We start from the raw sequence: 18,773 nt of genomic DNA on the forward strand, positions 1-18,773 counted from the left end.
ATTCCATTATTTTCTTGTGAGATGGTAATTTAGATGGATTCACATAAAGCATCGTTAGACATTCAAATAGCATTGCTTGTCATTGACTGACGAGATTCTACTAAACAGTAACCTTGCAGTGCCCCCAGTCAGAGAGTTGAGCACATATGTTGATTTTGTGCAATGGGAAAATTCATACAAAATGCCATCAAAGACTCCGACTATATTTATGTAGTTATTTAAAGAATGTGGAGACAAGCTCTCCTTGCAAAAGCAACAAGATTTAATGAGTTTGTTGAGAGAGGCAGGTTGAGGTTGAACGTTATAAGTTAGATCTACCCTATACTATATATCGAGTGATGGACAGTCCCAGGGCAAAAAAATAGAAAATTCCAAATGGCTCATTCTTTTCATGTTTCCAGAATGATGCAAAAGCAGTGCGATCTTTTTTCTTATCGCCGCAGTAAAGTATACAAGGTCTGGTATAGGGTGAAATAGCTTCCTGCTTGGAGAAGATAGCCCCCCCAAAATACGCTATGATACAGATTGAGTGCCTTGTATTCAGGCGGATGACACTTTCTCAAATAAAGAGCACCGCAGCTGTCTCTTTTATCACTCCTGCCTACATAGACATTTGAGGCATTCTGCAGTTAAATAGTGAGGGTACATGCATGATGTACACAGTGAAAAGAAAGCGACAGCTGTATACATAAAAAGTGTGCCAAATCAAATGTTGCGTGCAGCATTTCAATGATATACGTCTGCTTGGCTATTCAGCGACAGAGGCTGCGTGTGCAATGGCGTGCTCCGTCTGCGACGAGCCGCCATTCATGGGTAAGAGTGATTAAAATGAGACAAACCGTCACAGTGCAACACTCAAAATAAACAACACAAAAGCAAAGGATAACTCTGAATTTTCTACAATATATCATTTTTGGCATTCTGGTGAAGTAGGAAGTGAAGTAGGCCCTCAGAAAATACCAATCAGTGTCATAAATATGCATGAAGAGCACACATCCCCTTTGTAGGATGATTGTGACTTTGAAAAAAACAACAACACCAAATTAATTCTTACTTGCACACATGGTAAAAGATGGAGAATGAAGTGTTTGTATCCCTGATGTGTATGGCGCTTGGCATATATGCAATTTATGAACAGAAGCTCTTGGGATGAGAATGTGACAGTTGGTAGAATTTCATCAGTGAGTGAAAGTACATGTTGTGCGTGTCCTTGTGTGTGTTACGCTTCCTTTTATGCAAGCACTACGGGCACCAGTCAGCTGAAACCTGTTCCTATCCCCTTGTGTTTACATTGGGTGAAACACGGACTAGGTGAAAGCTTTGACTCGTTAGGCAATGCCTCAAGTGTGTCTTTGCTTATACACACACACACACATGCACACAAACATGCACACGCACACACGCACACGCACACACACACACATCATTGATCCAGCCTCAAGACAAATCCATTTCCCTTAATGGATTCATTACTCCTTAATGGGCGTATTTTACATTGTTTGGTTTGGGTACCGCATTACGACGCTGAAATTTTGCTGACTACAAAGATCAATGTCCCTGCGTACAAACACATCACATGTGCATCATCATCCATCACCTGGTGCAGTGGCACACTTTTAGTCCTACTCAGAACATTGATGATCATGTTGCCTATGTGGGACAGAAAGGAAAAAATGAGAAAAGGCAACAGTATACTTTCCACCTAAGATTCAAATTAGTCTCATTAGAGGGCCAGTTAGAGAGATTAGAATAGAATGTAAATATCTTCGACTGCCAGTGGCACAGATTAATTGATTGGACAAATTACTTTGGAACATCCAAAGTTGTGCACAATTTTTACCATTTTACTAAAAATGGTCCACTTCCAATTTGCTCTTTTTCCAAAACATGGGACCATAATAAACGTAAAAAAAAAAAACACCACCACCACAAATCAAATGAATTGTACAGGCAATGTTTAAGAAACAAATTAATAGTCTTTGCGGTCATAAAAACTGAATTTATTAACCACATAATTAGGTTGAATTTTTTTTTAGGAACTCCCACACAAGTATAAAATGAATTCAATCATTTAGTTGAAGATTACAAACTGATGATGGACTCAAACACCCAATACCAGAGGTGTCACTAGGTTTTATGGCTGTGGAGGCATCAACGCCCTGCCCTGGAGGTATACCGCAAGGTGGAGTATGTGGTTTTCTATTCAAATCTGTGCAACGGTAATGCCCGACAGTGCCAACTAGCTAATGCACTCAACTAGTGGGGACAGCAATTGCGGGTTCCATCCTTAAACTGGTGAGTGAGGGATTATTCTCAATGATGTTTTGCTTTTTACATTTTTTCCTGTAATACTGTATGCTTTTTTCCTTTTCAACATCCACAGAAAAAATAGAAATAATTGTTTTATTTACAGATAATGTAAAAATAAATGCTTCCTTTTGTCGTTTAGAAACAATTGTTAATATATTTTTAAAACACATTAAACTATTTAACAGCAGTAAATGTTCTCTTTGGGATAAATGTGCAACAAGAAAACCATCACCAAAAACAAAAAGGTGCTGCTGTCATTAACTTTTATTTTTTGTATGAAATTAGGCTTAAAGTATGACCCATTGTAATGAAATTGAAATGCGACATTGAAATGAAACTATAGTCAAAGTCAAAGTCTGCTTCATTGTCAATTTCTTCACATGCCAAGACACACAAAGAAATCAAAATTACGTTCCCACTATCCCACGGTGACAAGACATAGTACACAATATACATACAAGTAAACAACACAAGAAAATAAGCAGGAAATGATTCTATAGCAGGAATAGAGTGATATTTCTCGTTGAGATTGTTGAGCCATGGGAAGTTCATTTCATTTCAGTACACCAATAAAGTAGTTTAACATGTCCCTATATCACTACTTTTGGAATCTTTAAATATAAACTCGGATGTCTTTGACTATGTGCAGTGTGACTCTAACAATGTGATACACTCAGCTCCTTTCTTGCCGTACGGAATAAAATGTGGAAATGATTCCATTCCTGTCTGTTTCTTAGCGGGAGTTTTGCGCTCCCTTCTGTGTTCCCACAAGTTACACACTGTGCAGCATTTGCAGTGGCGTTTGTCAGCTTCAGATGTTAAAATAATTTGGTTGTGATACTTGCTTTGGTTTACCACAGCCTTTGAACATACGTACTTTGATAACGAACAGTTTCACATGTACTGTCTGTCGCTGTCAAACGGCACCATTTCACAAACTGGCTTCTTTGCACTCAACATCCAATCTTCTCTGTTTTCAGGGTTTGAGCTGTGAACTTAGAATTTGTGATATTTAATTTGTCATTGTGGTGTGCAAGGACTGGAGTCGGAGGCGGAGTGACAAATAACGGTGCCAACGGCAGTTGTTTTAATGACATTTATAATTTTCTTCACTCAACCACGGGCCGACTCTTTTCCCCTCGAGATCCTAACACACACACTAAACTAAACAGGAAACTCCCACACCTGTAAACCATCCCACCGGAACTCGGCAACGTGAACTTAGGTTCCGGGTGAATTACGTCAACCCACTACACAAGCCCCCCCAGAATTCACCCATAGTCAAAATCCCCACGCCGGAAAGGAACGACAGCCCGACCACAGCGGGTGTAGGAGGCAGGGGCTGGCAGGGGGTCAGGGGCAGGGGGCGCCGCCGGCAAGACCGCTGGGCTGGACGGTCGCGTTGTCGGTCGGGCAGGCGGGAGCTCGGTCCGGTCGGAGGGGCGAGGCGCTGGGGGGCGTCCGCGGCGTGGGGCCTGCGCCAATTCCAATGTCCGGGAAACATCCACGTGGGCAGGCTTAATCCTATCAACCGAGATAGTCTCAGGCCTACCGCCGATGTCCACGACCATGCTCTTACCCCCGTGCTGCAAGACCTTAAAAGGCCCGTCGTAAGGCGGACGCAACGGTCCGCGGTGGGCGTCGTGGCGGATGAACACAAAACCCGCCGAGCGTAGGTTGGTGGGCACCCGGGAAACAGGGGTGCAGTGCTGTGACGTGGGGACAGGTGCGAACGTCCTGGCGACTTCCAGCAGGGAGGACCGCTGCCCGGCCGCCGACCAAGGCGTTGTGGTGTCCGGAATGAAGTCCCCAGGAACTCGTAGTACCTGGCCGTAGACGAGCTCAGCAGACGAGGACTGCAGGTCCTCCTTAGGGGCCGTCCTGAGGCCCAGCATGACCCAGGGAAGCCTGTCCACCCAGTTGCCATCCACCAGACTGGCGCGTAGAGCAGCCTTCATGGAGCGGTGGAACCGCTCGCACAGCCCGTTAGCCTGGGGGTGATATGCGGTGGTGCGGTGCAGCTTGACGCCTAAGTCCCTAGCAACCACATTCCAGATCTCGGAAGTAAACTGTGCACCCCGGTACGAGGAGAGGTCTGAAGGTGTTCCAAAGCGTGCGACCCATGTGCCGATAAACGCCCGGGCCACGTCAGCAGCTGAGGTTGAGGAGAGGGGGACGGCCTCAGGCCAACGGGTCGTCCTGTCCACCATGGTGAGGAGGTAGGTGAAACCATGGGAAGGGGGGAGCGGGCCCACAAGGTCGATGTTGACGTGGTCGAACCTCCTCTCGGGGACAGTAAACGGCTCCAACGGGGCCTTGGTATGGCGGTGCACCTTCGCACGCTGACAAGCCACACATGAGTCGACCCAGGCCCGCACATCTCTCTTCAGCCCTTTCCAGACGAACTTCTGAGCCACCAGCCTCACGGACGCTTTTCTGCCAGGATGGGACAGGCCGTGTATCGCCTCAAAGACAGCCCGCTGCCAGCCGGCAGGGACAAGTGGTCTAGGTTGGCCGGTGGAGAGGTCGCACCACAGCCTGACTCCTGAGTCGCCAACCGCGACCTCCTCCAGACGCAGCCCAGTGTCCGAGTCTCTGAGCGACTGGATCCCAGGATCTGAGGCTTGGTCAGCACTCATACTTGAGTAGTCGAGCCCCAGCTGAACCGTGTGGATGACCGCTCTAGAGAGGCAATTGCCGACCACGTTGGACTTGCCGGCGATGTGTCGGATATCTGTGGTGTACTCGGAGATAAAAGACAGCTGACGCTGCTGGCGGGCGGACCACGGCTCAGCCACCTTGGACATAGAGAACGTGAGGGGTTTGTGGTCGACGAAAACCGTAAACTCACGGCCTTCCAGGATGGAGCGGAAATGGCGGATCGCCAACCAGACGCCGAGTAGCTCCCTGTCGAATGTGCTGTATTTGCGCTCCCTAGGGACCAGCTGGCGGCTAAAAAAGGCGAGCGGTTGCCAGGCGCCACCAACCCACTGCTCAAATACAGCACCAACTGCGTAGTCAGATGCGTCGGTTGTGAGGGCGACCGGGGCTCCAGGCGACGGGTGGACCAACATGGTGGCCTGGCACAGCGCAGCCTTAGTATCCTCGAAAGCCTTGATCCCCTCGGGGGTCCAGTCGATGTCCTGGTTGGGGGTTTTACCCTTAAGGGCCTCATACAGTGGGTGCATAATGTGGGCCGCCCGGCGTATGAATCGGTGGTAGAATGTAACCATCCCAAGGAACTCCCGGAGCCCCCGGGCCGAACGTGGGCGGGGAAAAGCGGAGACCGCTTCCACCTTTGTCGGGAGGGGGGTGGCCCCATTACTGCCGATGAGATGCCCAAGAAACTGGATCGACGGCACTCCGAAGATGCACTTCGCCGGGTTAATGATCAGGCCATGCTGGTCGAGCCTTGTGAAAAGGGCCCGCAGGTGTGCCGCATGCTCCTCCTCCGAGGAGCTGGCGACGAGGATATCGTCCAAGTAGACGAAGATGAAAGGCATGTCCCTAAGCGCAGAGTCCATCAACCGCTGGAAGGACTGGGCCGCATTTTTCAGGCCGAAGGGCATCCTAAGAAACTCGAAAAGCCCGAAAGGAGTCACCACTGCCGTTTTAGGGATGTCAGCAGGGTGCACTGGGACTTGGTGATAACCCCGCACCAGGTCCACCTTGGAGAACAGGTGCTTCCCTGCTAGATGTACCGAAAAGTCCTGAACATGGGGGACCGGGTAGCGGTCGGGCGTGGTGGCATCATTGAGGCGGCGGTAGTCGCCACACGGGCGCCAACCACCGTCTGGCTTAGGCACCATGTGGAGTGGGGAGGCCCACGGGCTGTCAGAGCGGCGAATAATGCCAAGGCGTTCCATGTTGGCGAACTCGGCCCGAGCAATCGTCAGTCTCTCCGGGTTGAGCCGTCGGGCCCTAGCGTAGATGGGGGGGCCTTTGGTCTCGATGTGGTGCTCGACCCCATGTTTAGCTGTGGTGGCGGCAAAAGTGGGCTGTGTAAGGCTGGGGAACTCTCCGAGGAGTTTCTGGTACACGTCGCCCTCGGAGAGCGAACTGGAGAGACTCACATAATTCCCCTCATCGCGGACACATGCGAAAGAGGAGAAGGTTAACGCGTCCACCAGGCGGCCGTTCTTAACATCCACGAGCAGTCCGTGGGCGCACAAAAAATCTGCGCCGAGCAGGGGGAAGGAGATGTCGGCAGTGACAAAGTCCCATGTGAAACGCTGACCCCCGAAACATACGTCCACAGTCTTTGTGCCATACGTCCTGATGGGGGTGTCGTTGGCGGATGTTAAGGGCGGGCCGTGCAACCCTCCAGCGGCGTCGTCCACTGTAGCCGGCAGGACGCTCCTCTGGGCACCGGTGTCACAGAGGAATCTGCGACCAGAGAGGGAGTCCTCAATGAACAGCAGCCGGTTCTTTTTGCCTGCGGTCACGGCCACTACTGAGCGCAGGCTTTGGCGTTTCCCGTCGTGTTGAAGTTGCAAGGGGAGCGGCACCTTTTAGCCTTGGCGCCAAAACGTGCATGGAAGTAGCACAAACCTGTGCTGGCGCGGCCGTCAGTTGCAGCGTGTCCTCTGCTAGGGGAAACGCCAGCGCTTGGGGACGTGTAGCTGCGTGTTGGGGCCAGCACACCAGGGGCGAAACGCTGGGTGGCCAAGTAGAAACGGTCCGCTTCCTCCGCCAGAGCACGCGGCTCCGTAATAGTCGTCTTTGCGAGGGCCGTTTGGACGTGCGGCGGCATATGTCGCAGAAACAGTTCAATGAAAAGAAAATTCGGCTCTTCCCCACCCAGCAGGTTTAACATCATCTCCATGTGTTCAGAGGGTTTGCTGTCCCCCATGCCCTGAATAGCAAGCTGGCGCCGGGCTCGTTCGGATCGTGACAGTTCAAAAATCCTGAGGAGATAAGCCTTGAGCCCTGCATATTTATCCTGGGCCGGAGGGGAAGTGATGAAACTCACGGCCCTGGCTGCGGTGGAGCTTCCGAGTGCTGAGACAACTTGGTAGTAGCGTGTGGCGTCATCCGTAATTCCTCGGAGGGCGAACTGAGCCTCCGCCTGTGCGAACCACGTTGCCGCAGAAGTCTCCCAAAACTCAGGCAGTCTGAGGACGGCGGAATGCGCCATGCCGACTCGCTCGGTATTCTGTTCAGTCCCGGAATCCTCAGCGGGACTGACGTCAGGGTCACCAGTGTGGTGTGCAAGGACTGGAGTCGGAGGCGGAGTGACAAATAACGGTGCCAACGGCAGTTGTTTTAATGACATTTATAATTATCTTCACTCAACCACGGGCCGACTCTTTTCCCCTCGAGATCCTAACACACACTAAACTAAACAGGAAACTCCCACACCTGTAAACCATCCCACCGGAACTCGGCAACGTGAACTTAGGTTCCGGGTGAATTACGTCAACCCACTACATCATAATACATTCCTCAATGCATTTATAAATGATCCACCATTCTAAGCACCACTGCCATTCAGTGTCGAATGGACCTATTACAATTTTTCTTCTGAAGTTTTTTTTCACACATTTTTTTTTGGGGGGGGGATGGATGATTATCTGCAGTTTTTAAAGAATCATAGAGCTCGCAGACTGCCATTTGCCCATGACTGCTCTAGGTGAACTGGAGTCAACTAAAGGTATATCATTGTGATTATGCAATGATCATTACCCTTGTGATCCACAATGTCATCATAGCTTTGAATCTCATCAATGAACATACAGTAAAATTGAGACTCAATGATTTTCCAAATGACCTTGGACACAAAATGATGTCGGCTATTTCAGGCCCTTTTCTGCACATGTGTCTTTCCCCGTCAATGATTATTAATAGTATTAATTGAGGCTTTTAAATGTGATTGCACTCTATAAACCCTTTTGCTTTTACAACTGGCACTAATGTGACGTAGCTATCTCACTCAGCGTAGGACACATTGTCACAAAATATAAAATTTGAAGATAGAAGTCATTATCACCTTCAATCTCACATTGCCAACACTGCGGATGCTTTTTTTTCTCCGTAGCTTTAGTGTTGATGTGTTCTTTTGTCCTTGGCGCTTCTAGTGTATGGACCTTTAAGATTAAAAGCTACATGTAGGAGGGTGAAATGCAGAGAGTGGCTTAATCGGCTATAACTCACTGCACCAGCACAAAAACTAAACCTACTTCATGCTCTATTAAAGACAACTGGATTCAATGAACCAACCATCAGTAATTGGACTTTGAACAGACGATGTCTTTTGCAATCGAACAATCCAAGGACTTTCTGTTCAGCTATACGAATTCCTGGGCTGTTTTGCACTGCAACATAAATCCAGGCTGTCAAATCTTTATAGTGACAAACTGAGGTGTTTTGGCATTTTTGTTGCATACAGGAGTCATCAGGTAGCAGTTACTGAAAAGTCAATATTTTCTATAACATTTGCTAGATTCACCTTTTGGAAGTGATAAATAAGTTTACTTGCAAATTTCCTTCAGGTGGCTCAAAATTAAACCAATACAATTAGATAGATAGATAGATAGATAGATAGATAGATAGATAGATAGATAGGTAGATAGATAGATAGATAGATTGATAGATTGATAGATTGATAGATTGATAGATTGATAGATTGATAGATTGATAGATTGATAGATTGATAGATTGATAGATTGATAGATAGATAGATAGATAGATTGATAGATAGATTCTGTACAAAGATACGTATGTAACGCACCCTGTCAATGCCAGACATCGTCAACATCTGCATGTCTACCCAAGAAACATTAACAGTGAATAAAATAACACCTCCTGTAAATCAAAATTGGAGCAAATGCAGAGACTGGGAATACACATGCTGTGGTTCGTGGCTATGTTAGCAAGGTGAAGGTTTTCTGTGTTTACACCTGTGGGAATTTGAAGTTTATCATTTATTTATGATATTTTTTTATAAATATTCATCCAAATATTGTATATCTGAAGTTAAAAACAAGTCATACAGACAGTATATTCGATCCATTATCAGATCATTCAACCAAGGCTCGCTCATTGATCTGACATAAAGACCACAAAGAGGAGTTTATTTTTCTGTGAGTCTTCATCATAGGGTAGGGAGCTGCTTTTATGAACATAACTAGTAATCACCTTATTCCACATTTAGCATCACATTAGCATTATAAAAAAAAAAAAAAAACATCTATTGAAAGGAAAAGGAAATGGGTCTGGCGGGACAAGCAATTCCACATGTACTAAAATGAAAATTCCTCGCCAAGCATACTCTTTGTTCTGCTTACGGCAATGGAGGGATGCACTCTGCAATGCAGTTTTGATGCATATCAATGTTAGTTAAGGGGGTAACTTTAAATCCGTTGGGCTTGAATTATGCCAAATGTATGTTTGGATGATATTCCCTTGGTTTCTTGCATTATTAAACTACAAATCATCAGACATAGCAAGCGACTAGAATCAAACATTTTTGTGGTGGCTGTCAAGCACATTCTTCTCCTACAACACCCAACCAAACTCGTTAACATCACCAGCAGTACTATGAAACCCTCAGATGCGTTCTTATAACATATGAAGCAATCTCTATCATTTCCATTTCTTTGGCTACTGTAACAATTTATTTTCAGACTCAAAAACTTGCTTGTCTATGGGTTGAGTGTTCCTAATCAAGCCTCAGACTAATTCCTTCATTCATTTGACTTAAGATGTGATTAAAGTGACCAAATATGTATGTTTGTGCTGCAGGCTATCCCCGTTACACAGTGATTGGCGACCATGGCTCCGGAGAACATCATTTGCGAATTCAGCGTGTGGAGTTGATGGATGATGCTGTGTTTGAGTGCCAGGCTGTCCAGGCTGCCATGAGGTCCCGTCCTGCCCGCCTCACTGTGCTTGGTGAGTCCAAAATAAAAATACTTACCAAGATTTTGAGCTACCACTATCTTTGTCGTTTAATGTAAAAAAAATGTTTGTGAAGATTCATGCCAAAGGAGAGGTAATGAAATGTACTTTGGCATTGATCACGACTAGACTGTTCAGGTTGTCTTGAATGATGTTTCACCTCTCATCCAAGCAGGCTTCATCCGTTTATGCACATAGACTAGATAGAGCAGCTGGAGCTTTTCTTGCCTCCATGCATGAACTGATAAAGCCTGCTTGTCTGAGGCAAAACATCTTCTAAGACAACCAGAACAGTCCAGTTACAATTGTTCCAATGCCCTGAGATTGGGATCACCTGGAAGACTGAAAAGATTCACACGCTCACAGAAACCTAATGGCACCACTTCTCTGTTCTGCATCTTCCATGAAAAAAGTGGTCTGCCCACAAAAGAGCTGAAGGACTAACATTCATTGTAGTCTTGATGGAGGTCTGTTTTCTACTGAGAGCTATTCAAGGTATCTCCTTGCTAGGTTAGGCTCGGACAAGTCAAGAGCTCATTTCCAAAATACAATGCGTCGATTTGTTCTAATTCTAAGAAAAGAAAATCCCAAGAGCAGCCAACTGTATTCTATTAAATCTTGCATTGATTTACAAACTCTTCCGGCAGAATCAGCATTCCCAAATACAGTTCAGTCTTCTGCAGTTTGGATTTTTTAAAATGATTACCGTTATTTTCATGTATAATGCGCCCCCATGTATAATACGCACCCTAAAAATGGCATGTTGATGCTGGAAAAAAGCCTGTACCCATGTATAATACGCACCCAAATTTTGACTCCTACGTAAACGTACAATTATTTCAGAAAAAAGATCCTCTTTGGGAACAACCGGATGTTATTCTGCCGGTCAGTATCACTGCGCAAACTCAATAGCGAAGAAATGTTTCGGATTTGTGTAGGGTACATTGTGACAGACAGCAAACGAGCAGGTGATCGAGCAAGCGTCTGATACGAGAGCATTGCGTTCGTATGGAGCGTATTTGAAGTGAACAGCAGGGAAGAAAGCGCATCTGTAATGGCGGCCTCCGTATCATATCCGGATTTTTTTTGTACCCATGTATAATGCGCACCCCAAATTTTAGGACAATAAATTAGTTAAATTTTGCGCATTATACATGGGAAAAAACGGTAATCTAATTCCCCCCTCAGTTTTAGCTTGGCTATTTCCAACCAGTTGCTTTGAACACTTTAAATTTATCAGAAATTAGTTATTTCTTAGAGCAATAATCCAACCAATGTTTTAGTGATTTCATCCATGGTACTCTAGTTTAGCTCAATGATGTGGATACTAATCTTCAACCGATTTTCCGCGCTGCTAATCGGCTCAGCGTTTCTGGCAATACGTTGCTTTATCTGGCCTTTCAAAAGCATCCTGCTGCTTCCTATTGCTCCCCATGTCTGAGGACAGACTATTGCTGTGAAGATATCTTTGAGTCAGTCAGCAGCGGGCAAAAGAAAATAGGGGAAGAGTTGGGAGCGTGGGGCATCAGCCATGCCGTATCCTCGCCACAAGCCACTGATCCACCTTATTGATCCGGCCTAATGAAAAGCGAAACTAACGATTTGTAGGGGAAAGGGCTGCAGCAGAAACAGAGAGGGAAAGACAAATTGAAGCGTAGTGTTTCCTTGGCCGCCCTGCAGATGGATATGAGTGAGAAATCATTAGTACTTCCATGCAGAGCTTAAAAGGTCTGTTGCACCTTCCTAACTTTTACTACTCACTGTCTTTTTGTTGTAGTTTTGAAACATTAATATTCATTGAATGGAGTATGCAAGTAGCGTATCAACTTTCCAGTTTAGCAGTGTTGCCTCAATGACTCAAAAAAAATCTTAGCTTACAGGCCAGCGTCTAATGCTCTTAGATAGCAGTCGTCTTCAATCCTTAGACTAAACAACATATTACAACCTTTAAATATGCTCATGAGGCGTAATAAAAGCTCAAGAGCACATTGCAATTTTTTTAAACACTGTCACACAAGTGTTAAAGAACTGTAAAATATAAAAAGTGACTTGACAGTCAGACGCTAACAGATGATGTTTGCAGTCATCCCCACGTCCTGTACAAATAATGAGCAATTGTCCAAAAACATCTTACGTTTATAATCAAATATAGATATGATAGTAGAAGACATTTCACTGATATGCCTAGAGTAAGTTGTTTATCACACAAATGTCCAGACAATCTTTTTTCTTGGCGTCTCCTGAAATTTGACTCTTTGCTGTATGGAAAAACCTATGGTCAATATAGTTATGAATAAAACAAATAATTAAAAAAACTAAATGGCTGAGAATACGATGCTTGACCTGTAAATGCAAACAATGGGGGTGTAGCAATGAGGTTGACCGCACTTAATCCATAAGAACACAAAATAATCCTTTATCACCTATTTAATTTCGAACATGATTTAAAGAATAAAAAATAAAAACAAATATACATCACTGTTTGAAAAGGAGTAGGAAGAAGCCTAAGCTTAATGATTGAGGGTGAGGGAATTTATCATTCTGTCCCCCATAAGCCCTAATGGAAGATGTTTGTTCAAATCCCCTGCCAAGCACACAAGTGCAGTGGAGAATGCAGAGCCAGGTTGACTTCCATCCATGCTGGTGTGCATGTGAGCAAAAGGAGGAGATATACACTATTCGAGGCAAAACTCAAGCTGTCAAATACTTGCCAGCCAAGACGGAGCGTGTTTATTGACATGGAAGAAAGCTACGACCTCACACACCTGTGCATATACACAGACGCAGGCACGCATGCACTGAACATGCCCTCAGCACACACACAGGCACACACACGCACACAACCACTTCACACCCAAGCTGCCAACAGAGTGAATATAAAACTTTAACCTTCATATTTCATTGCGCTATATCAATCCCAAATCCACTGTGTGGGCTCCACTCCACTCTGGACTTTGATGTGCTTGGACATAACATTGATATTTATGAACACACAGGACTTTTTCCACATCCAAAACAATGAAGTAAATATTGTGTTTTCATGTTTTATTGAGGTTGTCCTTGAAAGACACAGCTGCGCTGGCCTTAGCTGATATAAAAGAGCATCTTTTCACTGGAGTGAAATACATCTTTTTTAATTTACGAAGATGGTGTGTTTGGGGCCACATTGAGAGAATTTTATCATAAGTATAAAATCGCAATGCTGCATTATCATTTATAGACTTCAGCGCCCACCTCAACCCTGAACAGGGAAAGAGGTGTTGAGAACAGATGTATTACCATTTACTAGAGAAACTTTTCAATATACGTACTAAGTGTGGCAAACAATGAAATTGTCACTGTTTCGGCACACCAATGCTTATTTCAGTATGAGTGGTTTGGGTGTTGTGTTTTAAAAACACATTTGATAATATTACCTGATTAAGGACCTTTTTTTAATCTTAAATCACTATAATCGACCAGGGTAAATGAACAATTTGATAAAACATCTAATGGGAAAAAGTTTCAGTGTTTGTATCACCTTGCTCCCATTTTGTCAGACACTGGATTGTTTTATAACTACTTCTGTGGCATCGGTGAGGCGGAGAACAGCAGGTGCATGATTATAGTAGACAGACTGAGTGTAGGATTCTTTATTTATTTTATGCAGAAAAAAACAACAGGAGAAGGAAGAAAGTGGCACGGCTAATGATATTCTGTAACAAGAAACAATATGCAAAGGTCATATTTTCTATTTCCACAAAATGAGAATTTGTTTTACTTAATTGGAGTTTTTTTTGTAGCACCTAACAGGTTTTTCTTTTATCTAAAAGCACATCCTCAAATATACTAATTTAAAACATGTTTCGCTAATTAGACACGACATGTGACAAGAGAATAATGCTCAGTCTTAAATGGCACTGTAACAGTTAGATCTCGGACTCACAAAAAAATCACCAAAATGTGTCTTCACTACGTGTGTTGAAGTGAACAAGTGAGCGCTGGATGAAACCGAATTGGTTACGTACTGTACTTTTCCCCAAATGCACTTCATATTCCAACAAATAAAAATGTGATTCAATCAAAATCATAAATAGCGAGTGAAGTGTGCTTTATCTGCACTAAAGTGTCCACAACACTTTTGAAGCGGCATCTACGGATTGAACCAGAGTGTACACCAGTGCGTTGACACAGCAGCAGTTAACCTAACAAAGAGTTTTCCTTTTTAGTCTAAAATAGCTTACTTCAACCTCCAAGATCCCCCAATGGTAGAATCCACAGTTTTTCTTTTGTTTTGGTCCTGTTAATGCAAATGTATTAGTTCATACCAGCTAGCTAGCCCATTATTATTACAAATTTCAGTCTAATCTGCTAACTACACCCTTGGAATACCTATCCATCATGAATATTGATTTTTATTTGTAATGTTTAATATTATTATTATTATTAATAATAATAATGATAATAATGATAATAATAATGATAATAATGATAATAATAATAATAATAATAATAATAATAATAATAATAATGGATTTAAAAACATTTATGGTAAATGGTCTTGTACAGCACTCTTCCACCTGTTAAGGCCCTAAAGGAACTTTACATTAAATTCACATTGAACTACTGATGATGCAGAAGCAACTGGGGCTTCAATGTCTGCTCAAGGATATTTTGTCATGGTCACAATAGCTGTGAGTCGAACACCCAACTTCTTTCAGAGTTTTTAGACAACCACTCAGCCACGCAGGCCTCAATGCATGATAGAACTGGAGCATTCATCATTCACTACAGTTCACTGTTGTGATGTTTCTTTTTTTCCCCCAAACATTGTGGCACACCCAATGCTCACTGTTCCTTAACAACATACCCCCCTGCCCTGCTTTATGTGGTGGCCATGGACAACACCATGTAAGAATACTACCTGGTGCTTATTAAATCTGTATTAAAATCTTAGTATTACGTGTGCCGTCTAGTCCACATTCTTCCTGCATTCCTGTCTAATTTTTCCATTATGTGCATTTGAGTATCTGGGCGCTTACCTGAGAAACTTCTGGCTCCCAAACAGATGTACAATGACACCACTGACAGAAGAGTTTTGCTGATTTGTGTCATGCATGCACTATAGGTATTCCCCTCATCGTTTTGACTGCTTTCTTTCCTGATCTATGCCAAACTCAGCAAGCTGTTGCAGTCAGTCACAGACAGCCCCATCCATGCTTTCTTTTGCACAAGACAACTGAAGCAACTCATTCCTCAGGACAAATCAGCTAAATGCTTGCTGTTCCTTAACAACATCCCCAACAACCCACCTGTTGTGTAGAACAGCAACTACATATTACATTTCTTCTCCCTGCCCTCCTTGTGAGGAAACCTCATGCCTTCATTTCCAACTCCAAATTGCTTTTTCTCAATCGCTTAAACTCTGGGAATGCAAGGGGTGCTCCCTAAAGTCATACACTTTTCCCATAGAAGCTAATGTAAAACTAACGGAAGTTTGATCCAACCAGAACACGCTTGCAGCATTCAACTTGGGGTATGTTGGGAAATTCATCCTGATGCCCTAGCAGCATTCAGAGAGTGTGTGTGTTCGGAGAGGCAGCGTGCATGCCCCTCCCCTTAATTAATTTCCAAACACAACCTTTGTAGTAAACCTATCAGAAGCTCATGGGACCAATAGTGGCAAAGCAGAAGGACTGGTTAAACTCAGGACAAGATATTTTTTATTTTCCAAATATAAAACAAAAGGTCAAACAACGAATGTGGAATATAAAATAAGAAAATTAATTAATTTCCCAAAAAACAAGAAACAACATAAGAGTGGAAATAGACTCACAAATCATGAGTAGTTGGAGGGAGTTGACTGGTTTACGCAAGGGATCGGGCTGACGAGAACAGGTGGGAACAAAATGAGCAAGACATTGAAAAGGCACATAAGATGTGACATGAAGCTTAACTGAATATAATCTAAAGAATAAATACAGATCATGGCAAATACAGAATTTCCATATAAAACATACTGTAGCATTTGCACTACAGAATAGCCAAGAAATGTAATGCTATTATAACCAAATGTGGCATTCTCAATTTTGCATTTGCCATGCAGGTTTTTACAAATATTTCTGTACGCCTAATTAAACAGTGACCTTCTACAAGCGGCCAGGGTATTAGTACAGCATATGGGAATGAAAATTTGCAGGAGTACGGAAATGAAGTGTACTTTTATACCAATGAGATTAAAAAAAAGTAGCAAGTGGTCCCGGGTTTGCAGTGAGTACGACCTGTAATTAAAAAGGAGCAATCAATCTGTCCACTGACCACACTACTTAGTATGCCAAGACTATCGAATAGCTGCAGTAAAGAGCTAATTTAGAACCATTAGGGACTGCCGAGTTTGCAAACAGCCCAGTAATGATGATGGCTGATTCAAGTTCAGGGCTTGGACTCTGTATAACTGTCAGACCTGGCAGTAATAAGGTGGACTAAGTGGATAATTTTGGATGAAAAGAAAGAACCAAATTAAATGAGTTTCACGTCATTCATTTATGAGATGTTATGGGTCAGTTCTTTTTTTTTTTTTACAATTTCCCCCAGCACTCACAATGAAAAGGAAATGAATATCTTCTTTACCATTAAATCTGCCTATGAGCCCCAAGTGCTCCATTGCCACTATACCGTCACCCCCAAGAAACTCTAGGACAGTTGAATAGGACTGAGTAGAGGCTGCCACTAGACAATCCGACAATCCTAATTTCCATATGCATCCAAATCCTATTAAGTAAATCGATGACTAATACCTGAATGTCGTCTAGGGCAACATATCTGCAACAGTCGTTAATGGGTCCTTGCCTGGCCTAAATTTTCTTGGAAATCACATTGAATATGTTTTTTTTTTTTATCATAATCCTGCTAATGTGTTGAAAGCAATTAAAATATACAGTGATGGAACAGACGCATTGCGGCATAAAAACCGATGCATGAAATCATTATAGTCACACTTATTTTTCTTTGGCAGGGGGCAAAAAAGCACTTGTTTTTTTCCTTCCTCTAAGAGGCTTTTAAGAGTTTTATGTTCAATTTAGTTGTGTGATGGCTGTTGTGATTTCTGAGTCCTATTGGTCACATATTGTCAGATTATCCTCTCATCTCCATCATGCCATAAAATGCTTTTACGGCTGCCTTCCATGCTTGACATTTAATTAACATCCGAGTGCTGTGTGCTTTGACAGCGCCCCTGCATCTTTGCAATCAACTGCATCAGTTCCCCTGTTTTTTGGTGCCATTTTATTCCCTAAATGACAAATATTGGGCTCGTTTCTGGGTCACTTTGCTCGTCACACGCTTTCTTTATTTACAGATACCCCAACAACAGAACAGTTTCATGAGATCTTTGTGACATTGTTTTTTTCCAGTTGGTGCTAAAAAGATTAATAGAAAAAAAGTGAGCTCATTCTTACAAACCGTCCTTCCCCTCCTCCCATATGACCAGATTAGCACATAGTGTCGTCTGATCTCGCTTGCGCTGACCGGAGAATCCCCATGTTGTCCAAACTCTCTGCATATTAATAATGAGGAGCAGATAAAAGGCAGCCGGACAAATGAACACTGCATTTTAAACTGAAGGACAGAACGGCAACCAGTGTGGGAATTGTGTGATTTGAAGTCCAACCGTACTAAAACAATTGTCTGGCCCAAACTTCTCCCATAACACACACTCCGTCACACCATGCTGCATCCAAATGTCTCTGTGGATAGAGGCAAACCTAATTTCAATTTGTCACTCTCAGTGAATGTTATTTAAACTATTAATATTTTTGCCATGATATTTGAGAGACTATATATAAGACTAAATATAAGAAACTGGATGACAATGTGTATGTGTGCATTTTACAATAAATTTTTTAGTCATCCAAATTAAAACCAAGTTACTTGAATGTGGGCATTGGTAAATGTGCCCTTACGACCCGAGCAGCACAGCTATGGTTGCAATGAAAATGAAAACTTCAGTATATAGTATATTAATCATTTTACGATCCACCACACATCTCGCTACCCCATGTTACGATTGCAGTTTGCATTTTTGTTTTGTTACATATCAATACAAATAATTGAAAAGCTATTTCTTAATTGTTTGTTAATTTCCTCCATTGTTGATGGAGGAAGTTTGGTAAAACAAAGTGAAATAAAATGCTGTTTCTGAGCTACCTATACTACATTAAAAACATAAACTCAAATGTGCAAAGAGAGATCAATAAAGGATAGGCAATTTCAACAGTAATCCTTTGGGTAATTCTTTCAAGCAGTTATCATAAAAATGTTTGCTACAAACAAATAAAATTATATGATGTTGGTATCCCCGAATGTGACAATTAATTCAAAAACTACACAGAGATAAGAATAAAGTAGTATGGTATGCACCGTTTTTGCAGCACATGACATATTCCTCTATACAAGCTGTCACCGAGACCAATTATACGTATTGTCATTAAATGTGCAAAACAGTGTCCCGAATTACATTTCCTTTATTTGCATTCATCTCCGGTGCCGTCTGACAGCATAAATCTAACCCATAACAAGCCTTCCTT

General features: G+C 43.2%; 1 protein-coding gene across 8 annotated transcripts in view; it reads left to right on the forward strand.

Annotated features, from left to right (window-relative positions):
• kirrel3b (kirre like nephrin family adhesion molecule 3b) overlaps nt 1-18,773 on the forward strand; it is a 156,654-nt gene that overhangs the window by 95,414 nt on the left and 42,467 nt on the right. For 7 of the 8 annotated variants that reach the window (XM_061281821.1, XM_061281823.1, XM_061281826.1 and 4 more), the window contains exon 4: nt 10,054-10,203. In XM_061281821.1, the coding sequence (XP_061137805.1) occupies nt 10,054-10,203 (150 nt within the window). Of the gene's footprint in view, nt 1-2,214; nt 2,296-10,053; nt 10,204-18,773 lie in introns of those variants that run through there. The other variant, XM_061281829.1, reaches the window with a different exon arrangement.

The sequence above is a fragment of the Syngnathus typhle genome, linkage group LG6 (genome assembly GCF_033458585.1).
Source record: "Syngnathus typhle isolate RoL2023-S1 ecotype Sweden linkage group LG6, RoL_Styp_1.0, whole genome shotgun sequence".
Lineage (NCBI taxonomy): Eukaryota > Metazoa > Chordata > Actinopteri > Syngnathiformes > Syngnathidae > Syngnathus > Syngnathus typhle.